Source organism: Prinia subflava, chromosome 8 (genome assembly GCF_021018805.1).
Source record: "Prinia subflava isolate CZ2003 ecotype Zambia chromosome 8, Cam_Psub_1.2, whole genome shotgun sequence".
NCBI classification, from domain to species: domain Eukaryota; kingdom Metazoa; phylum Chordata; class Aves; order Passeriformes; family Cisticolidae; genus Prinia; species Prinia subflava.
The window spans coordinates 25757317-25782290 of record NC_086254.1 but is presented as its reverse complement, the minus strand read 5'-3'; the positions used below and the strand labels follow the sequence as shown (position 1 = coordinate 25782290).

The following is a 24974-nucleotide window of genomic DNA, read 5'->3' as shown; positions in this document are numbered from 1 at the left end:
GTCACTGACACTGGAGGGACCAGAACTCCTTCTGTGCTGCTGCAGGGGCACCATGAAGGGCACCCAAACCCTCCTCAGTGTTCCCTCAGCAGCTTGTTCCTGAGCTGAGGGCAGGAGTGGTGAAGGCAGAGATGATCTCCTCCATACACTCTGGCCCATTAGGACTTGTGCTCTGATCCACACATTTGTTCTCATTCCCTGTCCCCAGAGGTAAAGTTTAATCAAAAGCATGCACATGAATGAGTTAGTCTAAATATCAATAAATGTTTCTTTCAGGAGAGGCTTGAGATATTTAATATTTAATAAGCCTTGAAAATGAGCTCCTATTCATATTTCCCCATTTGATTCCAAGCATTCTGGCGGTGAGCAGTGTTCGCTGTCCCCGTGTGGGCAGCGCAGCACAGATTATTCAACAAGCCACTTTGTCTCCTCTAAAATATTCATGTTTGCAGATATCCAAATGCAGCTCTTAAAAAAGCACACACAAAACCCAAATGGTGCAGTCTGAGCCTCCCAGTTACCTTCAATCTCTGCTTTAGGCTGCACACACAATGATGGTGTTTCTCTCCCAGCTCTCCCCTGTTGCCCTGGTTACTGATCAAAACCACAGCATCCCTGCTGTGCCTGCAGCTGGACGTACACAGGCACCTGCCCCAGGTGAGGCAATGCTGCTTCTGCCTTAAGGCACCAGTGCAGCCACCAGTGCAGCAGCTTTCCCTTGGGCAAGTAAATATGCATCTCTAACAATTGCCTTTATCCTCACATTCAGCTAGAGCTGACAAAGCCAAATCAGGTTGATAAATAATTATACTGCTATTTTTGTTAAAGCAAAAATAGCAGTATAATTGGGTAAATAGCAGTAAAATTTGGGTTTTCTGGAGGACCTCCAAATCTTGATTGCAGCACCAGAGCTGCAGGTAGATTTGGCAGGATTTTGTCTCCCAAATTGACTTCTGTCTAGTTTTCCCTTGAAATCAAGACAATCCTGACTGAAGAGGGAGTTAAGACTTTTTCTCCTGTGGCTGACTGACAGCTGAAAATGTTCTGTATTGGTTTGAGGATGGTTCCGTGCAGGCAATGGACCTTGGGGTGGGTGACAGGCTCAGAGGATGCTCCATCATAAAGGGAGGCTCCTCCCTGTTCTCATTCACAACACTTACTTTGAGAGTTTCATTTCAATCTGCTGCCGGATTTCCTGTCTTTCCTCATCTGTTCTCCTTGGGAAAATATTCCTGTCTTCCAGCTCCTGCTTACTTGGTCTGTTCCGTAGTTTTACTGCCAGCAGTTCTTTCTTGCATTTTCTTGGCAAAGTACCTGGGACACACATTGAAAGGAAAGTTGTTAGAAAGGCAGCTCTTGGGGATGAAACAGGAATTCTGGAGGCAGGACTGGCACTGGGTGACAGTGATCTGTGTGCTGCTGTGCAGGGAGCATTGTACACATTAATGTCAGAAAGCTGCACTGCAGCTGAGCAGGGCTCAGACACAAAACCACTGCAAATGCAGAGGGAACATTTTCCTCAGGGTATGCAGGAACTGCAGTTAAATCTTTGTTTCATCTTGGGAGCAGGGTGTGTAATAGAAGCTTAATTTGTTTTGGTTTCTTTTTGCTTTAAAGGGTTTGGTTGTTTTTTTTTTTCATTTAATGCTTCACCTTTTGTAGAGAAGGTCACCTCATTTTTAAAGAAAATGACATTTAATTGGTATTTTTGTTTGGCATTTGAGATAGGATTAAAGTCTGTTTTTTAAAGGATGCTAAAGATTCTAAATCCTATATAGGTTCTCATTCCCAAATACTGGGGTTTTATTTGCTAGGGATCTGTGGACCTCCATTATTATTATCACTACTGATCTCAAATTTCTTTATGCAGAGGGAGGGGTCTGTACAACCTCCTTCCTACATTTACCTGCTGGAAAGAGTGGGGCAGAGTAATTTTGGTTTCCCTGTGTGAGCAGTGAAAAATCTCTTGGTAGCTGCATTGATCTAAAGTTAAACTTTTCAGAAACCATAATCAGCTCAAAACCCCTTTCTGGAGCCTAAAAGCTGTGCCCTTATTTAGCACCTTCCTTGAAACCTTCTCACAGTCTGTTGCAAGCATTAATTAAATTAAAGCACGCAGCCCTGTCTGAAGTAGCAGATATACATTTAACAGATGGGTAGGGAAGTTAAATGATTGGGCTGCTGCCACACCGAGCCTTCTGCTAACTCAATATCTGACTCCATCAGAAGCTTTTGGCTCACAAACCACAGACTTGGGACTCTGATAGGGTTTCTCAAGCCTCCACCATGCTGGGAGTGGGTGCAGAGGAATCAACAGAATTCCTGCTGAAAACAACCTAAAAGAAGGGCTAGAAAACTCCTGGGTATCCCTGCACACGTTCCCAATTTCTAGAGTATTTTAAAGAGGTCATAAGAGGAATTTGGCCATGTCAGGAGGTTTCTGTGGAGACACTGCACGAGGACAAGGAGCTCGGTGTGTCCACGGAGCTGCAGCCCTGGCCAGTGCAGAGTGTCCCAGGGCAGGGCACCTTGGGGGCATGGAAAGTGATATAATCTATAGGATTTTTGTCATTGACTTTAAAGGAATTTGGGTCAAAACACTAATTAACAGTGTCAAGTCCCCCTGTCAATCAAAGGTGGGCTGTTCATAATGAAACATAATTTACCAGAACAGGTTAAAATGCAAGGATACATGCAACATCTAAATATTAGAAGAGAATAAGTGCTCATGAATAAAACAAAACTAGAGAACAAAGAGAAAATAAAGTCCCAAGCTGTTCTTCCCCACATCCATTTTCTGCACCCTGAGGCAAATTCTTTCCTGATCACTACCTGAGTAGAAATTGAACCTGCAAACACCCTTACTTAAGTATTTTTTTTCTAAGGGTTATTTTTCTTGCTCAGTCAGGCACATTCAGTGCCAGTCTGCCCCCTGACCATCTATCTCAGGCGGGATCTTGCCTGGATTGTTTCATGATTTATCACACCTCTGCTGTCACACCCATTTCATGTTCGGGCTGCAGGTTCCTGCAAAAACTTCCTGTTTTAGTTCAGTCCAATCATGACATTTAATTTCCTGTATGTTTACTGTTCTTTTTATCATAGTCACTGTTCTATCAATCAAAAAGCAAATCCCAACTCTGCCTGATGCTGCACAGACCTTGGTTACACCAATTATCAGTTTTGGGCTACGTTCTAGTAACCTTGCTTTTTAAGCTCTTCTTGCCTTGCATTTTCAGAGGTTTCAAAAAATGATTTATTGAGTAGGAATGGAAAACCAAGGCACAATTCCTCACCTTCTCCTGGGTGATGTGACCTGTCTGTACCTCCCTGTAGCCACAGGGCTGTGGCACTGTGCCCTGCCATGGTGGCAGTGGCAGAGCAGGTGACTTTTTAAGGCAGTAAAGGGACTGTAAAGCAGCTGGGGATTAATGGATAGTTTTACTCCCTGACTTGGAAACCAGCCCAGATTTCTTCAAACTAGAAGGAATCTGGAGATGTTTAGGGAGTTGTTCTGATGCTGTCCCTGTGGCTACTGCACCTCTGGAATGGGCAGGGTGCACTTGAGGGAATGCTCCACACCAGAAATGCCTTGGGAATGTCCCCGCCTGCTCTAACTGCACATCAGTCACAGAGCTCAGTACCCTCTGTGCCCAGCAGCTCTGTTGTTGCAGCCACAGTAATGCCAAAATATCTTTCAAACAGGTCTGTTTTCCTTAAATGGTCTCAGCCACCCCCAGAACACCACCACTGTCCTTCAGCTGCAGGAACTTTCCAAAACTCAAGCACTTATTGTGGAGAGCCCAGAGCTGCTTCTAGATATCACTGAAACTTGTACAGTAACCAGTGCCCTCCTATCGTCACAATAATTATTTGTTTAATTATTTGTTAAATATAGAGAGATTCACCTTCAGTAGTTAGATATTCAGATTTGGTTTTGCTTGTAGGGAATAATGAATTTTTTGCCTGACTGCCTCTAGCTCTTAGAATTTTAATCAAAAGAGGCCACTTTTACACACATAGCCAGAAAAAAAATAGAACTTAAGAGGTGTTTTTGTGTTTTAAGCTATCCTTAAATGAATAGCAATTAGGCAAGGCACTCTTTTCTTTTGCTTTACCTCAGGAGTCTGTTCTGTTACTTGGTGTCTGAAGACACAGCAGCAGAACTTATGTCCTGTCTGCTGGCTCATGCTTTCAAAGACACCTTTTAAAATTCATCTTTCATCTGCTATAACAATTATTATTTAATAAATTGTTCTCTGCTTGCCTTCTTTTAATGCATTCATGAAGAGAGTGAAGGATTCATTCCAGATTGAATCTGTCTTGCTAACATGGAAAACATTGAAAAACTTAAATGACAAATTTTCTAATGAGAGCTGATTATTTTGCCAAAGCTCACTTAAAGAATTGAACAGGATTATAAAATGCATTCCCCATATGTCTCAAGAAGAGGCAAAATGGACCAAATGGAGAGAAACTTTGTTCCTTATGATATTTTCTCTACATGTTTGTCCTTCCTAGATTGATCTCTATCACTTTTCCATGTACAATCACTGCATGGAATAATAGTTGTGAAACTCCAAAACACGGCCAGCACTGGCACTGGCTGCCCACAGTGGGATGTCTGGGAGTGCTCTGTTCATACAATCACAATCACTCTGACTCCAGTTTAGCTTTTCACCAGGACTCCTTCAAAAAGCTGTGGGACAGTAGAGGAATTTACCCTTCTCAATATTCTCTCCTGCCTTTAGAGCATTCTGTTGTGAGAGTGTGTCTTTGTAATACAGTGACTTTGCTTACCAGAAATAACAGAGTCGTTCAAAACTTCCTCATCCTGATAAAAAACAGACTCTTCCTTGAGCTCTGAGTTCATGATCATGTTTTCTTTGTTCTCATCTGACTCTTTAACTGAGTTCCTCTTGTTTTCTGAGTCACTGCCGTAACTCAGCGAGTTCTCCTTCTCTTTGTTGCGCTCCATGCTCGACGTTCTCGAGGGACGGACATCCACTCTTTTTTTTGGAGACCCTTTGCTTTCTCTTCCATGGAAGCTGTGGATGGAAGATGCACAGCCCAGATTTTACAGACTGTTTTATTGCTGCAGTAGAAAATTACATGAGAATGAGAAAAGGTTCTGTAGCTCGTAAAGGGCAGGGCAGGGAGTTCAGCAAGGACCAACACAGGATGGCATTTTTAAGTGGAGAATGGCTAATGTGGATCTACTTTCCTGCCTCTGCCATTAAAATAAGACATGGAGGGGTGGTGAATAATGTTTTTTCTTTGATATATGGTCACAAGATATACTGCAGTGATTAAAAACCCCACAACAACATGTCCTTCTAATGTAAAACATGCATGACATGAAATATGACCATTCATATGATATTGTATGATCATGACAAAGGTTTAACAGGGCCTGGAAATGACATCATGTGAATCTGTTCCCTGGGGCAGTAGTTGTTAGGGAACTGAGAAATGATACCAACTTCACTCCAAAGCTCTGGGATGCCAAAGGTTATCTCTGTCCTCCTTGCTACACAGAAGGGCTTATAAAAACCCAGATAGAGCACCCAATGTACTCCCACAAAAACATTTCTATTAAAAATGGATCTTGTGCTCCTGTATCAGCCAAGAGACACAGAAATTGCAGCATTTCTCATGTGTAGAGTACTTGGAGCAGGATGTGCCTTTGCTATTCTAACTTGGTATCTTGTGGAGAAGGTTTTCTTTTGCAGTACATCAAGGACTATCACCTGATTCTACCCCTTTGAAAACCTACTCCTGTGCCACAGCAGCCTCCTTACAAAGGAAGAACACACAGTGAAGCAGCTGCCAAATTAAGCACATTAACCAGGGATGTTTGTTCCAAGCAGTGACATCATGAGGAAGGCAAACCCAAGCTGTAGCAGCAATTAAAGCACTTAACAACAGGATAGGAACATTTTCCTAGAAGAATGATGTGGTGGGATGAGTGTCCTCATGCAGCCCCGGAGCCTGGAGGCTGTAGGTACCTGTCCTGCCGGTGTTTGGTGGCCAGAGCCCTGTGGAGTTCTTCAATGACTCTGCTGGGAGGTAAAGGCAGATGAACGGCAGCCAGGTGAGGGGAACCAGTGGGCGTTGTTACCTGGCCTCTGCCATGGGGCTCTGAGCTTTTCTGGCCAGACGGGTGGAAGAGGGCAGCTTGTCCTGAGATTTGGGAGGAACCGACAATGACATAGTTCTTCAGGATGGTGGAAGGAGGAGATTTCATGGCTGGATCATCCATTTCACTTCCTGCTGTCAAAACACAAGAGGGGAAGGAGTTGTGCAATGGTGGTTTTTTTTTTTCACAGAGTCTGCACTGAAAATAATTTGTTGTATTGAACAGAGCATAAATGGTGATGTTTTGCTCCTGCTGTGAGGTAACTGGTTGAGTAACTGAGTTCAAAAGGCTCTTGCTGCACCACTCCAGATCTTTAATGTAACAAAACAGATGTCTCTCCTATTTCCCCTCTTCCTCACAGGATCAGATTCTCCTTTTTCCCAGCCCACCACTGCATTTGTGCTTGCCCACACTGTTGCTCCTAAGCACCAAAGGCTTGGGCTGTGGTGGCTTTCCAATCCAGCATTTTCTCTGCTGGACTCTGGCAGACTGTATTAAAATTTATGCCCCGTGGTTCTGAGTCTGCACAAAATGTACCAGCGTCTATTAGCTGCTCCTCTGTGATTGCTGCACAGCCCAGGCCTCTGTCTTTCATATGCCCGTGGAGAAAATGCCAAAACCATTATAATATGAGGATAATGTTTGCATAACAAAACTTGCCAAATGACATCCAAATGAAAGATGGGGTACTGAGCACTAACAAGAAAAGAGAAAGGTGGGGCAATCTAATCTCTTTTTAGCCCCAGATTCAGCTATTTTCTATGCAATATAAACCTTTTGTCTGAAATTAGAGTTATGCATTTAGACTGGTTCATACATTTCCTAGCACTGGAGTCTGAAGCACAGTGGACATTTCCCTGGTTGTAAATTTGGTGGCTTCACACAATATCCCTCAGCATAACTGAACATCTGGCCTGGAAAAGATGCTGATTAGTTTTTCTGTTCCGCAGTCCTCTTCCCCTTTCCCTCTCCCCTATATCTGTGTCCCAAGCCTCTGGCATATGGAGTTGTTTACACCAGCAGCTCGGGCCGGGTGGATAAAGCCAATGTGAGCGCCTCATCCCTGAGTATTTCTTGTCCCTTGTTGCCACCTAGTGCTTCACACAGGAATTTAAACTGGCACAGCTTGCTCAGCTTTGGTACAAACATTTTTTCACAGGTAATTTTTCCTTTTTTTTTTTTTTTTTTTTACTTTTGAGAGAAATCCTTCAATTCATAGCAGAGAAAAACTTCTGCTCGGGCAAAGTAGTAGTCTTGTAACAAGGACTTGGTTCCAGTTAGCAGGGTAACTTGCTAGAAAACTGGAGAGGGCAAAAAATATTAACTCCAGCTATTAAATATCTCCTCTCAGCATCCTGCATAAGAGTTACCAAAAACATGCATTTTCCTAAGTTTGCTTAAGAAGAGCTCCTGAAATCATAATCAAACACTGGACATCTGAGTGTGGCAACACCAAGCGTGGTCTCTTTCTGTGGGTGAGGAGGAGAGCATCCTTCAGTGAGAGGTGCTGCATCCACAGTAAAATCTCTCTTGTTCTAAGGAAGGTCTAACATTACTTTTTTCATCTCTGGAGGGTGTTTGTGTACATTTATGTCCCTCCAGCCCAGAACCCTTAGCAATGGCTTTGTTCACTTCTATGCAGAGAGGAGATGGGGTTCAAACTAGCCCAGAACTTACCCTGTTTACAATCTGGAAGGTCTGAAAGCTCAGGGGCACTGCTCCAAGGGTCAAAGTGCCCGATGTGCAATGTCTGAGACACCTGCCCAGCCCGCAGCTCCTCCTGCACTGAGCAGCCTGGCTGCTCCAGCCAGGGGACACCAGGCTCTGCTGAGCAAGGACGGGCTTTGGAGCTCAGGGGTGCTTTGATTCTGTGCTGCTGTGGAGATGGACAGAGCACATTTATGATCAATTGCTGCCCACTGAATCATGAGGGGACAGAACCACCTCCTGAGCCAATTTATCCTCTGCTTCATGTTTTCTCAGAGCAAGAGCCAGGGTTCAGCTCAACCCTAAAGCAGGGAAAGAGAAGACTTTGTTTTGTCTTTACAGCAGCTTGTTCCTGGAACAGGTCAAGGGCCAATTTCGTCCTCATTGCAGCTTCGGACAATATTGAGAATTTCCTGAGATCACACCTTATTTGTCTTAATGACAGATGTTCAGTGAATAATCTTGCAAAGTGATGTCTTGGCACCTTGCCCTGTTCCTCCTCTCTCTGATTAATTGCTGCTTGACTTACTCCTCACTCCTCTGCTGACAGCATCCCTAGCCTTGTTAAGGGGGGGGAAAAACTAAACACAAAAGAGCTTTTCAACCTCTTCATCTTCCTTTTCTTTCATAATTGGCCTTTCTCTCGCCCTACACTTTTGTATTTCCTTTCACTCACTGACGGTATTTGTTTAATTTTAACTTAGCACTGCCCCCACATCCCCACAAAAATAAACATGTATAATCACTATTGGAAAAGGGTCTAGAGTTACTGGAGTCATTGAGAAAATTGAAAGTTGTTCTTTGTGAAAGATGTAAATGAGAATTAAATACCAAACCTCAAAATATCTCAGATGCTACAGGAAATACTTGGGCTAAGCAGCAAGATATCTGAACTCTAAATGCCCTGAAGTGCTTGGTGGAGGTGTAATCTCTTTACCCTGCGTGGGTCAGGTTTCCAAATACATCTGATGCCAAGCATGGCCTTCTCCTCAGCTGAGCAAAGGCACAGGGGCTGCCTGGGGCTGCCTGGTCCTCTCACAGGGTGGAAGGGGAGGATGGAGCCTCACCCATAGCACAGGACAGTGAAATAACCTGAGCAGCAGCTCCTGAGGAGCACTAAAACACCATTTTGAATCCAGCTCCCACTTGAGTTATTACAGCTTTTAAGCACAGACACAATATGAATTGTTTCCATGGGAAACAAATACTTGTAATTTTCTTCAAAGAGACTGAAAACCTCAATATTTTCTATAATCCCCAGTGGTCAGGTCACAGAGCCCCTGTGTTTTGTTTCCTGGTGACTTTGAAAACCCTGCTCATTGTGCCAGATGATGAGTGTGGATGCAAATCAGGGCTCACATAATGGCTGTCATTTAAAAGTCTAAATATCCAACAGGTCTGACATTTAGATGTCAGGACTTGATTCTCATTTGCAATAAGGCCCTTTTAACTGCTTTTACCATATGTAGAGGCCCTGAAATTGGAACCAGCTACAATCATTCTCGTTTTAGCACCCTTTCTGCAGTGCCAGAATGTTGAGAAATGTAACAACATTGGCAATACATTAGCAAATCAGGCCCAGGGGAATTGCTCTTGGAAATATTCAATGAGGTCTGGCACAGAGGATTGCCAGGTGTGTCACTCTTGTGTGTTCTGTTCACCAGAACAGGTTTCACAGCTCTAGTTTAGACCTGCCCTAGAGAGCAAACCCTTCAGACAGAAACCTCTGCAGAACCTTTGACCTGAACTAGATTTTGGCTGCTGTCCTGCTCTCCAATGGGAGTCCAGGTAATGAAAACATTTAAATCTTCCTTGTGTTTTATGGCATATCAATATGAGCATGGGATTCAGCAGATGTTTGCAGTTGGTTTGATTTGTTTTATGTCTGTTTAGTGCTGTAAACTCACAACAAATAATCCCCTGAGAGGTTCAGATAAATATGTGAAGTACAAAGATCAGTGCATTGTTATCAGGCAGCCACATGTGGTTGCTGCTCGCTCACCATAACTGGCCTCATTCTCAGCAATTTGGGGCTTAAAAACAGACATGAGGAAAGGATTTGATAGTGCTGTGGAGGTGAACAACACCTCAAGGATGGGGAAATCTTCACTGAGCAGTGATGACTGACCTGTTATGCTCTTGGTGATTTTGGAGATTGCCTTAGGTGGTGGAGCTGGGAGCAATGGAGGGCTGGGAAGCTGTGCTGGGTTTCTTTCTGGCTGCTTCTGGGGGGAATCTGTGGATTCAGGTACAAGTAAGGCTTGTGGACTGTCTTCAGATGCTGGCAGGCTGGCATCTTCCAATTCTTCCGTGGGTGCTGAAGGTTTCTTGGCTAGTGGGAAGATAATTAATGGAACATGAAGTTAATAGTGATAGGCCAGGGGACAATGCCAGGAACATTCAGAAAAACCGAACACATGGCACACTGCTAGAAACACTTTTCCACAGTGAAAGAATAGTGTGAAACAGCCAACCAGCCAGGGCAGGTGAAGAATAAATTGTACAAGGATATTGAGGAAATGGTAGTTTTGATGTTCCTGAGAAAACGGCTGAGCTTCCTTTACTTCCCTAAAGCCTTTTTCTCCTTTTTTTTAATAATGAGGATAGCAAGACAAAGCAATTTTGAGAACTGCAATGAATTTTCTTAGAGCACACAGCTGTGGTGGCACAGTTCCTGGGTGAGTGCTCCTCTGCCTCTGTCTAGAAGAGGAACACAAAACCAAAGGGCAAAGAATATTAAACCCAGAATATTACCTAAAAACAGATTTTCCAATAGCTGATGTGTGTGCTTATTTTCCCAATGTGATTTTTATCTTATTTAATACATGATTTAAACTTGCTTCTTGATTCTTCTTTCACTGTACCTGACTCCAGAGCTGTTGAGCATTTCCTGAGGTTAAAGTTGATAGCCAAAAAGAACCTGCCACAAAAAAGATTTGCTACTGGATCTGAGCAGTTAGAGTGGAACAGGGAATTGGTGAAGTACTTAAGAAAAGAAATCAGTCTCCAAAGCCCTAGTTTGAGAAGGTGAAGCACTGCTCATTTCAGGATTGTCTCTGCAAGGATGGCAAAAGCACTTAGCTGTGAAAGTTAGTGCAGGCTGAATCACTGAGCAGTTCATCAAATTGACCAGGCTGTGATGAGGGCACAGGGGAATAGATCCAGAAAGGCATGAAGCCGAAGCAGGACACAGGTGGAATTTCAGTGATGAATTCCAAAATTAGCATCCTTGAATTCTGCGCAGATACAGCTGCCCTGGCAGTGCCCAGACTCCCACAGGGCCTCACTGCTGGGCTTTTACTCTGTTCCATGTCCCGATCTCTGCCTGGGCAGGTGTGGGCACCCACAGAGAGGCTTGAGGCTGAATCTGATCCCAGCCATGGCCAAGCTCCCTCCAAACTGCCTTTCCAGCCACTCTGAACTCAGCAGTAGCCATGAGGGTTATTTTTCCTACCCCAGAGGGGGGAAGCACTCATCCAAATGGGGAGATCAGTGTTTAAATCTCTCCTAAGCACAGAATCATAGAACAGTTTGGGTTGGAAGGGATCTTTAAAGGTATTTAGTCCAATCCCCTGAAATTAGCAGGGACATCTTCAACAAGATCAAATTGCTCAGAGTCCCATCCAACCTGACCTTCAATGTTTCCAGGGATGAAGCAACTACACCTCTCTGGGCAGTGTGTCCAGTGTTTCACCACCCTCATTGTAAAATAATTCTTCCTTGCATTTAGCCTGAATCTTCCTTCTTTCAGTTTAAACACATTTCCCTGTGTTTTACCACAACAGATCCTACCAAAAAGTTTGTCCCCATCTTTTCTATAAGCTCCCTTTAAGTACTGAAAGGTTGCAACAAGATCTTAATCTCGCTCCTTTTTTAACCTTTTGGATTTTCTAACCAGAGTACCTTTCCCTCCAAACCATTCTACGGCATGCCCTAAAATCTTGCTGCAGTGGCACCCACAGCTGCTGCAGCATGAATCTTTTCTTGGCTCAGTTTTGTGTCTCATTGGAAATTCAAACTCTCTGTATTAATGAACATTGAGCAGCCTCGTGCTCAGGGTGCGTGGGGAGGCACCAAGGCACTCAGGCAGTTGGAAACAATAGCATTGGCAAGATAATGGCATTTAATTTGTTGACAAACAGATTAATGAGTGTGCTAGAAGGGGAGGAATGAGTATTTATCATTCAAAAGAGACAGGAAAGAATAAATATGCATCATTAACAGGAGTTCTTGTGAAATTTGTCATGACAGGAAAGCTGCTGTATGGGATAGTTATGTGAATTATAGAAAGAAAAATTTTTTTAAAATGTACTTCTAGGGAAATGCCTTGTTCCAGGGTGACATCACTTGGGTGTTTGTTCCCACTGCACAGGAAGGAAGGGAAAATAGAGTCATTAGTGGGTTACATTATAGAAAGATCAAGAGCCCCAGTAGATGTTAAAAGCTTGAGAGGAAAATCAGTCAGATTGGAGTGCCTTCCCCTGAGAGGAGCAAGGCTTTCTCTGGTAGTGGCTCCCCTGGAATCTGTGGCTGTCCCTGGGACAGGAAAGCACAGCAGAGGAGCAGCCACAGTGGGACCTCTGCTGCAGAGAAGGTGAATCCCAAACTGCCCCAGCCCCAGCCAGACTTTTCTGGTCCTGAACTCCACCCTGCTCTGGGAGTGGTGTCAGGCAGACCTGAGTCCTGAGCACACAAACCCATTAAGAGATTTCATACTGCAGAGTGAATATTATCCTGCTGAATGTATTCCAAGTGCTCAGCACTAGGCTCCTGCTGGAGCAGGGAATTATTCATGGAGTGCCACTTGTCAAAATGCCATCTCATTACCAGGTAGAAATCCTCCCCCTGGGGCTTTCCCCAAGCCCACTGGCAAGGTTAGGTGGGAAAAACTGCCCTCTTTGTGCCCTGGCTGTTCTTTTTCTGTGTATTAACATGAAGTCTGCAAATTGTGTTTCCTCCTCTTCCCCTCCTTGGCCTTTATCCCACATGCTCAGGATGACATAGAACACACTGGGTATAAAGCAAATCCATCCATTTTGTTTCTAGCTGGTCACTAATTCATATGAATTTTTGGAAAGACACCCACTGCTTTAGGCCCCAATTGAGCCCAAGGGCAAATGTAATAAAAAACTCAACATTATCATAAATTTAGCAGCACACTCTAAATTTTGAAGAGCTTTCCCACCCAATTAATTCCTTCAGCTGCACTCACTAGAGACAGGAATGCTAGGATGTACAGACAGGGATAAATAAGCACATAAAGGCTAGACCAGAGGCCACCAATAGGAGAGGTAGAAAGATTTCCTACAAATTGGAGTCTCTAAGACTAGGGAGACAGGAGAATGTAATCCCACAGTTATTTTTGTGGAACCTGGGAAAATAACACCTCAAAAAATGGAGAAAAAGAAATGCAGAAGACACGAAAGATTGTTTCAGGGAGACAATAAAAGGAACTAGGACTAGAGAAAGAGACCTAAGAAATTAGAATGATTTCTTCAATACATGATTTTGATACATTGATACATTGATACATACAGCTTCAATACATGATTTTGAATACATTGTAAGGTAAATTTTGAATCACACTATGTGTTTATTCAGAGCCATAAGGTTAAATACATGAAAGATACCTTAAATACCTTATTAGTATTATCTTTCCATGATAGTATGTCCCAATGGCAAGAATTAAAAGTTCAGAAAGAAATTTCATTAGTGATACAGAATTAAATGCTCTAGACTAGAGAAAGAAGAAAAGAAACCTGTAATCTGGTCAAGATTCAATCTGGTTGTTGTAAGAACAGGGAGATGAATAGGGTTTGCTCAGCTGATGATGATTTCCATTCCGAGGGTGGAAGCAGGCAGGGTGGGCTTGGGGAAAGCAGCCAGGGGCTGGGACGCCAGAGAAAGCAGGGCCTGAAGGGGTGGGACAGAGAAAAAAAGGCAGCCAGGGCAGATGGAGAAGCTGTAAAGATTGACCAGAGGCTAGGGAGATCCATAATCACTATATGACAGCCCCCGCAAACCAGGATAAAGCATTATCTCTGCAGCTTTGCATTTCTTGGTTGTCAGGAAGTGAATGGAAGCCTCCAGCTGCTGGGCTGTGCCTGGCTGCTCCAGTCCCTAGGAAGAGCTGCCATGGATGAGCTCACCGGAGCAGGGCTGCATGAAAGGAGCTTGGTTTAGATGATGCTGGCATGGAGCTTCACTGGTGTTTGCAGCATGCTGGGACAGAGTGATGACATGGACAGAGTGGGCTGTGTACTGACATTGTTCTCCTGAGCCAGCACTAACAAATTCAGGCTTGGCACAGAAGTTTAAGAAATCTTTTTAAGAGAAGCTAATTTCATCTTCACAGCAGCCACTGCTGATACCAAAGGGGCACAATGCCAAGGCTGGATCATCTCATAATCCAACTAATCCCATCATGCCAAGCTTTGTGTAGGTCCTCAGCTTGGTAGAAGTCTCAAAAATCACTGCTGTTAAGTACCAATTGCTAACCTGAGCTGAACAAGGTGCTTTGACCCTTTAATGCACTCACATATTGGACTCCTCAGCAGAAATACTTTTATAATACTTCATCATTTTTGAACATGTTTTATCCAATACCTGCATCTTCTTTCAGCTCATCCAAGTGCAGCTCCTCACCAAAGGAGGTCACGTTGGTTGTGGCTGCTGCTGTTGTCTCCTGCTGCTCCTCCTCTGAGGTGAGTGCCTGGCACACGGCTGCCGGAGCCTCGCTCTGCGTCACCTTCGTGGCATCGTCACCAGTGCAGGCTTTGCCTTCAGTATCTAAAACAGCAAATCATTTAATCTTAACTAAACCATGAGCAGTGAAAGCTGAGCCCCCCCTGTTATCCTCTTGAGAAGAGGGAGTCACAAAGCTGCTCATGCTCAGGGGACTGAGACTTCTCTTAGAGCAGCACCTGATCTCTGTGTTAACCACCTGTAATGCGAATCCTCTGGACACCAGCCCATCGGGATACAAAAACCATTCAGTTTTCTCAAGGAGGCACCTATTTCTGTGGGCATCCAGCTGCCTCAGCAAATGGCCACTGTGCTCTGGAAGTAGCTGCCACGTGGGAGATGAGCAATGGGCAATCAGAGGTCTCTGGGAGAAGAGAGGAGGTCTCTGCTCCTTCCTTCCTTGCATGAGCAGAGCCCGTGGTGCAGCACATCCCCAGGCTGCTCTGCCATGTCTGCATTGTGTCAGGCTCTGTGCACGACTCGCTGCCACCCAGCAATGCCACAGGAAGAAGAGGCTGCTCATATTCCCTACCAGGCTGCAGGTTTTTAGCATAGTTTTAGTTACTCAGCTTTGAAAAGTGTGTTCTGTGTGATTGAGCTGATGAGAAATTCAAATCTCTCCTCATGCAGACACAGAAACTGCTCCCTTTGCTTACTCTGAAAGATTTTTGTGCCAGTGATCCCTGCAGCTGTATGCATCTTGATGACTGAAGCTTTTCTAGTATTCTCCTATTCAGGCAAGAGTCCTCAGAATACCAACTACCCTTTTACTCCCCCAGAATTCACAAGATCTGCATCACTGTTGCAAACCACAGAAGGCAATCACTTCCCTCCCTGGACAGCTCTCCATGCTGATGGATGCTCCTGCTGTCCACCCTTCACCTCCCAGCTTGTATTTCTCAGCCCTGGACACTCGTTTCTGGGAGCTCCTGACAGGGCAGTGTTTTCTTGCAATGATATCATTACAAGTTCCTTGAACACTGATTTAAAATAGCAAGATTCACAGTTACCTCCTTTTGATGCTATTTGGACAATCTGCAGGGTAATTTCTTGTGCTTTTGGGTGAGGGTATCAGATTTTGGCCCAGAGATGCTGCGGAAGGGATGCAGTATTTTTGCACACTGAGCTCACTCAGTCTGCCTCATAATCACGTTTGGTGAAAAGTTACTGTTCTTAAAATAGCCCTTGCAGTAGCACAGTTGCTATGATACAGGGAAGGGGAGGGGGGAAAAAGTTCATTGCCTACATTTCAGCTCATTGTGAAGGCAGCCTGTACATAATCATGGGTGTACGAACCACTGCCCGCACTGTTTGACAGGCAGCCCTTCCCCAGAGCTGTAAGCACAGATAAACCTGACCACAAAGGGGAGAAACATCGAGGGGGGAGCTCCCTAAATGTGCTCAAGGTAGCTCTGCTCTGCACGTTCCTCACATCCTCAGGAAAGGCTGCTGGCAGCTGTGCCACAACGGAGCTGCAGCCAGAGACAGGGCTCCTTCAGCTCCCGGCTGTGGAAGGGCAGTGACAAATGGAGGGGTGACAGAGGAGATGTTCCTGCTGGAGGGCTGCTGAGACTCTCAACAGAGATGTTCTTGGGCAGCAATGGTCACCTTGTGCTTAGATCAAAGTGGGTGTGTCGCTTTGGGTGCCAAGACCGTATTTTAGAGATGGTCTGGGGACAGGACAAAGCACAGACCTGAGATCCACAGGGAAGGAAAACACCTCAGCATTCCCAGGTGACCAGGAGCAGGGCTGTGGTTTTGCTGGGAATTAACCCCGCTGTGTGGCAGACCCTGCAGCATGTAATCTCTCAGAGTTAAGCTGGTTCCCCAGAGTGAAGCTGCATTTCAGGAGTTGTCCAGGGGCAGGTTGGCATCTGCCCTGTGTGAGCAGAGCCAGAGAGGACAGAAGGGGACAGACATGGCCCAGGCCACGCTGCAAATGGGCAGCCGGGACTGGGGGTTGTGTGAGGAGAAAGGGTGATGTGACCTGCCAGGGTGACACATCACCCACACAAGGGCAGTGCAATTCCACCCTGGGCTGCTCCCAGAGCACTGCAGATCCTGCACCAGCCCTGTGCAGAGCTCAGAGCCACAGGGGCCACTGCCAGGGCCACTGCCAGGGCCACTGCCAGGGCCACTGCCAGGCCTTGTGCTATGGCTCTGAGTGGCACCTACTGCAAATCACGAGGCTTCTCAGGCTGCAGCATCATCCCAGCTGGGCTATTTATGAAAGTGAGCAGGAATCAGCTTCCTGGAAGTGGAGAAGAGCTGATGGAATAGAGGGATTTGAGGATTTACTGTAGTCTTTTAGCAGAGTATTGCTGCTTTGACAATCGCAACTTAACTGCATAAACGAGGACTTAGCCTTGAAACTGCTGCCACTTCAGCTCAGTCCAAGTAGGGCATTAATCATTTACTGAGAATTATTTGGGTCAATTTTTTATTCCAGTTAATAAGCTGTTTCTACTAATATAATAAAATAACCCTGGAGATTCACAACACTCTGTAAAAAAAAAAAACTTGCAGGCAGCTGCAATGTCCTTCAGCTGACTGTGATCCATTCTTCCCTTTCTGGGCACAGGGAGGCACTGGAAAATTGTGTGATGTTTATAGGAGCTCCAGGCAACTTTCCTGCAGACAGGTAAGCAGTCTGTTTGCAGCTGTCTAGTTAAAAGCACAGCTTGTCCTCACACCTCACTGGATTATATTTATTTAAACTATTTTAATTTTGTTGAAATTATCTTGCTGTTTGGCATCACCTTTTCCTCCCAAGCGTTCTTTATGCATGCAAGAGGTTTATTGATTCTTCATTGATACCTCCTAATGTGCAGTACAGAAGTTTTATTTTAGTGGTTTTTTGCAGAGCTGTCTTCAAATTAATGGATTATAGGGAGCTTTCCTGCTCCTAGTGGAGATCATGTATATACAATAATGTTAATATGCTAATAGGGCAACTAATTATCTTAGAATTATGAGAGACACAAAGACTTAAATGGACAAGAATTAAAAATGAGCTTTCTAAGAACTTCCATTTTAGAATAAATGGACGGTTTGACAGATTATTTAATATAAAACTTAAAATATATTCAGCAGAATAATATTAAAATTGCTTTACTCTCATGGGGAAAAAAAAACTGTTTAAAATGCTCCTTTTCTGACTCTTCAGTTGCTCACTCCAGCATGGCATCACTGAGTATTGTCCCAGGGGTTATTTATGAGCGTGGCATTTGTTTTATACAAAAGAAACTCAATTACTACTTTCAAAGAACATAACTTTTATCTGTGAGATTAAACAAACTGAAAAGACCAGTCCTCTTTCATGACAGTACTTTCTCCTATGATGTTTTCAAAGTAAAGATGGATTTGTGGGGTTTATCTCTGTTTATGTGGAAATGGCAATTGGGATGTTGTCCATAACATTGGGAGCTCAGTTAATCTCACTGAACAGTCACCCAGATCTGTGTCTCCCTTGAGCATCTGTCAGGGCTTTGGAACACAAGAACTGTGGCCTTTGTGAGTATTTCTGACACTTTATCATCTTTCCTTCCATGACTTCTGGTTTGTACTCAGGAAAGCTTGAAAATGACTCCACTAAATGCTTCACTCTTCCATGGGAATGAAAAGCAGGCGCACTGGTAACACATCACAAACTTGATTTAATGGAAAAACAGCTGAAAACATCAGATTAGGATCATTTGATGGGATTTGGATCCATAGGTTGTTCATGTTAGCTGACTGCATCTGTATGTTGAAGTTTATATTTATCCAGCTTGAGCTGGATTTCTTGGCAGAAGGATTTAGCTGGGTTTAGAGCAATTACATAAAACATACGTACCAGTTGAGGCTGCACCACGTGTAAACCAAGGGAAGACAGAGCTCCACTCAAGATGGGAGAGCATCAAACACTAAACATGGGCTGATTGCAGCAGGGAGAAGCTTGAAGTACCAACAAGCCTTAAATTCAGACACTGAGTTTTCCTCTCTGTTTGGATTTAAGGTTTTTATGCATTTGCTTGTTTATTCTGCTTTTGCAAATATGTGTTTTCTCCTGTACTGAAAGAGCCTCTGATTAAAAAAAAAATAATAATTTTTCCTTACCTTGTTCCATCATCTCCAGAAGGCCTTTCTTAATGAGCTCATCCCGCCCTTGCCGTGCTGTCATCTTCTTCTCCAGCACTGCACAAAGTAGTGGCACAACACAGCACCAGTTACCAACAGAGCAGTCATGTCATGGGGTGAGAAAATCAACGTGGAAATTCCCTCCAGTCAGCTCCTGTGTGCTTGGAAAGGACTGCAAGGATTTTGTTTTGGGGATCATGGATTGCTCAGCTGTTTGTGCCTCTTCCTGTGTTAAAATCACCACATGTAAAGCTGAGGTTTATGATTTTGAGGTGTGTCAGGTCACTCTGGGTGCAGAGTCACAGGGATTTCAGAGCTTTCCTGCTGTTTTATGTAGCACCTTGGAGCTGCCTTGGACAGTGTCCTTCACTGGGACACTCCCACAGGATACAGGAGCAAGTGGGGGAACTGCACCATCCCATCTTAGGAAAATGCAAATGAGTTTGTCTCCGTACTGATCTCCTGGAACTTCCCTGGAGACCAGAGAGAGGATGCTGTGCTGTGTGCTGGGCTCCTTCCCCTCACAGACAGCTGCTTGAGGGAAGGCATTTCACATGCTGCAGCTCCCTCCTGTCACTTCTCATAACGTTACTGTGACCTGTATAAACTTCACCCCAAATAAAAGGGGTGACAAGACTTGGGGCCATAACTGTAGCCTGTGTGGAGAAGGGACAGCTCATGGAAAGCAGTCTAGGGGCAAGGCTTGTGCTTCACTCTCATTGTTTGACCTTTTCTTCTAGCGTGCTATATCATGTTATATAGGAAGTCAGCCTTTATGGGCCCCTCCTAGCCTTAAACATCATTAATCTGTTCAGTGCTGGAATCTCTGCACTGGGTTTGGCTCAGGTCACCTTTAACGTGTCCCACGTGAGCTTTGCTGTGCAGCATCCCTCCCTTGTTCTCAGCCTACCTGCAGATGTCTGCTTCAGCTTCTCATTTTTCTTTTTTCGCCACTTCCACGGTTTGAAGATCCTGCCCAGTGTGGCCAGTTTGCTGTTCCTCCTCACTGGTGGAGTTCGAATCCCTGAGACCAAGTAGTCAGAACGCACTGCAGGGGACTGCTCCATCTCATCTGAGAGGGGAAGAGAGGGAAAAACTGTTACACAAAATTCACAGTGACTTGCAAAGGGCAGGCAAAGGTGCTCATCAAGGCAGGGGTGTCACTGTCCCCCAAAAGCTACAGGGAGCTGTCACAGCCTCCTCAAACGTGGAGAGCTGAGAGCTCCCCGTGGCTTTAACAAGAGCAGTGGAAGTTTAACACATCTGTAAATCAGGCTCACGTGGCCTCCAGTTAATCACATAAATGTAATGCTCATTTAGAGAAATGCAGACCACTATGAAAAGCTGAGAGGTGGCGTGAGAGAGCTCAGATCCCTTCGGAATTCCCAGCTTCCAGTTCTATTCCTGGGTCACAGGATATTGCTGCCTTTTAAATGAACTCTTCACAGAGTTGAAGAAAATGAGCTAACACAGAACACGCTGACTTTTGTGAGGTAATGCAAATCTTATACAAAAGAAGAGTTTGTTTGATATGTGCTATGTAGGTAAAATCTCAGAACTACTGTGAAAATTTATTCCTTGAGAAAGCTAAGGGGAAAAATCTTTCCCTTTTGTCCAGCCAAGCCACAGGAATTCAGAGATAATGCTTCAGCTGGAAAATCAATTTAGGTATTTTTAATAATTTTCCTTGAAAATGCACCCTAAGTTTTGCTTATAGACAAGTGTTGCTGAATCAATACCCACTGAGTATTCACAGTTGTGTGCCAGCCAGTGCCATGGGGGACAGTGGGACAGTCCCCTGAATGGGGTTATTGATGTCTTTACAGAATTGTATTAGAGCACCAGTACAGTAATTGTTGAAAGAGAAGCTGCCATCAGACCTGTTACAGAAATAAAAACTGAGCAAAAATTTGTATTTTTTTCCCCAACAACAAGTTATGATTTAAATCAAGAATGTGAAGCTGTGAAAACATGTACATTTCCAAGTAATTTTTCTCTGGAACAACAACATTTATCATAAATTGCTTCATGACTGCAAGATCATACATATCCAGCATCTTCTAGGCTTTGTTTTCAAGTTAACAGGGTGAAAATGCCTAAATCACAGCATGGAGGTGGGGATTTCCAAGTAAACAGGAAACAATTTTTGGAAGATTATTAAACACAGCAGGGGAATGAACACATTCCTCCTCTTCCATTTAATTTTGAAAATACCGGTAATAGAGATGAATCATTCAGTGGAGACAAACTAAAAACTTGGCTATGTGAACTATAAGAGCAGAGAAAAGCTGTAACAATTCCCCACACACATCATGCATGCCCAGTGAAATTCTCTTTCTTGATACTGAATTTAAAGCACTTTTTTCTCATTCCATTGAGTTTATCTGGGGGTTTAATTTACAAGAGATTTAAAGTAATTTTTTTTCCTTTGAATGCATGGTGCCTACCCAAGGTGATATTTATAATTTACAATTTGGAGGTCAGTATTAAGCTGAGAGCAGAAAATAGCAGAGCCTTGCACAGAAGGAAGGCAGTAGCCTACACAGCTGGAGTGCCAAGATATTCTGCTCCTTCCATAGCAGCGTATTCAAAAATGAGAAGTACCACAGAAATAAGCTTTGAAGAATTAGAGCTGCTCTTGATTACAGCAACAGCAGTGAGAATGGAAAATGGCAGCGTAGATCTATTAATTTGCTATTATGATCACTTTAAAGCTGTAATAGAAGCCTCAGGAAATAGCATTTGGTCATTTCTTGTGACACCTCTCGAGTGGAAATAGAAATGTTCATGAAATTAGCTCATCTCAGAAGAGCTGTGGATGAGGCTGTGAATCAGAGCCCTGTCCCTGGGAGCTGCAGTGGGGTGGGACAAGCTCAGCTCGGCTGTCCCTGGTCCTTTCCCCTCCCAGGCCAGCAGTTTCTGAAGCATGGAAGTGAAGATTGAAGAAGAAGCTGATTTACTGACTCTGCTATGTTTCCTTCAGGATGTGGGTGTCTGCAAAGTGAGTTAGACATCCCCCACATGTTTTATTTAATACTGGTATAGCATGAGGTCATTTGAAGTTTTTGCCAGATAGAGAATATACCAAGAACCAGGAAATCATTTGAACCCAAACCTGCGTGTCTCCAGCAATGCTTATGGTCCCAGATATTCCCCTAAGAAGGGGAGATATCACAGGGACACTGAGGTTTCCCTGAGTGCCCTGGAGGAATCAGTGCTTCTGTGGTTTCCACCAGCCCTGCCAGCTGCATTTCTTCCCTCCCCTTCTGCGCTCTTGGTCATGGAAATGCAAGAATTTTGTGCCTTAGACTTTGATTACAGATGAAACACAGGTAGAAATCCAATGTCAAAGAAGGAATAGCAGCTAAAACATATGTTCCCGAGGAGGTTTTTGTGGGCTTTTATACTTTATTAATGTTTCTCATATGGTACAAGCAGTCCTTCTCACCATATGCAGTTTCTATACTGTGCAGTGGGAGAGATGGACACAAATAAAAATAGAGAGAGACACAGCAAGACAGATGTCCTGAAGTCATAAATAACAAGGAAGTGGTCTCACTGGCAATGAGAATCACAAGAGAGCCCTGGGAGCACCTCATTTCCAGTCAGTTCATTTTATCCTGATTGTGGGTTGGCTGCTTGGGAGATCAGAAGTTGAGAGCACAAAAAGCAGTTCCCACGTACAACAGTGAATACTGGAGGAGAAGGCACTCCTAAATATCAGCCAGTTCCTGCAGCCAACAAGCTGCCAAGGCTTGCCAACCTTCCAACCACTCTGTGAAACATTCAGCACATTTTTTTTAATCTGCAGTCAATATTTTAATTATGCTAACTGTTCTGTGGGATAATGTGGTTATTTCTCCCAGAGCCTGACAGCCTGGGGCCAGGCCATGCAATTACACAGAGGATGTCTGCAAAATACAAACAGCCAAGAGCCAAACCGTGACTCTCCAAATCAGCAGGGGGAAGGGAGCAGCAGCTTAACAACTCGCAGTGTGATGTGGAGGGATGAGGGACAAGAGTCCAGAGAGCACCGGGTTAACCCCAGCACAGCAAGGCCAGCCTGTGCTTGGCCCTCACTGCCCCACAAACAATCCTCAGCCCTGTGGGGCCACAGGATTTTGCTCTGGCTGAAGTGTATTGACTGTTTATGCCAAAATCACTTTAAATTCCTTGCTGTACACATTTGAGGTGTGGAGCTTCAGCTGGAGCTTCAGCCCCAAACAAACCCCTCTCATGTCACAAATTTGTCACCTGCTCCATGTGTGCTGAAGGGGTGGAATCAAATGTGGCTGTGCCCCTGCTGCTGATGCTGGGCAAGTTCTTACACTGCTAGCTGGGGTAATTTGTAGAGCTCCCAAGAGTGGTGCAGTGTGAGTGGGTTAATGTCTGAGACATCCCCAGTCAGAAGAGGGGAGAGGTTCCAAAGTGACGGGCACTGCTCTGCAGTGCAGCTCTGGGCTGCAGAATCAACCACGCAACAAAGAAGAAGCAAACAAACCATAATATTCATTACATTTGGCTCCAGGGTCTGACCCCTTAGAAAGTCTGAGCATCTGCAGCTTCTGTTTACATCAGCAGCAGTTGTGGTGAAAAACACCCCCTTGCTTTCTTCTTTAAAACATTGTGGTGCCATAAATAGAGCACTCTTCCTGCAATTCCCCTCTCTGTGGGAATTGTACAATGATTGTGAAGGTTTTCTCCTCACAGAAGCTCTCCTGTTTACACACGTCAGACCCTGCCTCCATCCCAGCCAGCCTCCCACAGAAGTGGGGCAGGTTTGCTGGGACTTCTGTGAATTGTGTGCAGGGAGAGTGCCCTGAGCTGCCCAGAGCCCTCATTCTACAGCAGCTGAGGTGATCACGTCTGGGTGATCACAGCATTGTTAAACTTAGCACAGGGCTCAGCGAGTGGGGCTCATCTTCCTGGGTTTTTCCAGAAGAGCCAGAGTGTGTAGCTGGATGCCTGGATTGCTGATCACAACAACTGCAGGACGCATTCCACAGGCTGAGGAATGGCAGCTGGGAACATCAGGGATGAAGGGCTGAGTTCCGCTGACCTTGCCATGCAGACAGGCTGCAGGAGACACGGGATGTCCTCCTGTGAATGCAGCAAGAAGTTTGTGGGAAGATGGAGGATGCTGAATTTTAATGTGCTGGGAATTTTGGTAACTTAAATTCACGGTAATGAAAGTTGTGCCTTGCTAAATCCTGTGTGTACATTGGTAGGAGAAGGACCACTGAAAAATCTGCAACCTGCAGGCAGTTTAAAAATAACACAGCAGACAAGAGCTGCAGGCAAATTTGTAAGGCAGGCGTGCTCTGTTTGCTGATGAATTGGTTTGTGATGCAGCTCTGCATGTTTTCCCCTTTACTGTCATTGCATCTCTCTCTGCAACTCATATATTGAGCTAAAAAAAGAAATAAAGGTTCCCTTTGGTCCACTGCAGAGGGTAGAGACAGTGAGTGGGATCAAAATGACCTTTCTGTCTTTTGGGATAGAGGTGCCTTTACCACCAGTAACTTTCAGTGCTGCCTGGAATTCAGGACTGCCTCCAAAAAGGAGGTGAGGGAGGATGACACAGGGAGAGCTGAGCTTCTAAAGGGTTCCTGTGTCCCCCTGGTCACCCCCAAACCGAGCCAGCACTTCCCTGAAGGTGCTCCTTGTCACCCAGTGAGAGGAGCCTGCAGGGCAGGGAAGGCAGAAAGGTGGTCTTGGTTTCAGAGTGAAGATTATCCTGAGCATTGTGAAAGAGAATTAGCAGCAGGAACAACCCCCCTTTTCCTTGGTTTAGCATCCTAAAAAATAAAGAACTGACCATGGTGACTGAACATGCAGGATAGGGATAAGTTGCTGATGTCTGGAAGCCTTTGAATGCTTCTGTCTTATGTTCCAGAGAAGCAGAATTCAAACTGAAGAGCTTTTTTATCACACCAGTTAGATGTTTCCTGTGATGGAGCTCTTCCTTGTTCTAAAAATGTTTTCTGTCACCTGCATTTCTGCAGAAATGCTCTCTTTCTTGACTCTCTTTGAAAGGGAACTGCAGCAGAATGTTCCAGTTTGAAGTTTCCATTTCAGTTTTTTGAACATAGAGTATTTTGATTTTTGCAATTTTGAATTACTTAGAAATTAGAACTGAAAATTGTAAAGGAGAAGTTAAGGTTTTTACAAACCTGAAATTTATTTAATTTTTGAAAGACTTTATATTTGAAGCTGTGAATGTTTCAGTATTGTTTGGGGTTGGTTTGGAAAAAACTTACACAGA

General features: G+C 44.4%; 1 protein-coding gene across 2 annotated transcripts in view; it reads right to left on the bottom strand.

The window, feature by feature from the left end:
• The window catches only part of PHACTR3 (phosphatase and actin regulator 3), a 94308-nt gene that overhangs the window by 27294 nt on the left and 42040 nt on the right, over positions 1-24974 (bottom strand). Inside the window, exons 2-8 of one of the 2 annotated variants that reach the window (XM_063404262.1) lie at positions 19620-19781; positions 18689-18766; positions 14453-14635; positions 9975-10178; positions 6009-6273; positions 4801-5048; positions 1161-1314 (exon numbers count right to left, since the gene is read on the bottom strand). In XM_063404262.1, coding sequence (XP_063260332.1) covers positions 1161-1314; positions 4801-5048; positions 6009-6273; positions 9975-10178; positions 14453-14635; positions 18689-18766; positions 19620-19781 — 1294 coding nt within the window. The remainder of the gene's footprint in view (positions 1-1160; positions 1315-4800; positions 5049-6008; positions 6274-9974; positions 10179-14452; positions 14636-18688; positions 18767-19619; positions 19782-24974) is intronic. The other variant, XM_063404263.1, reaches the window with a different exon arrangement.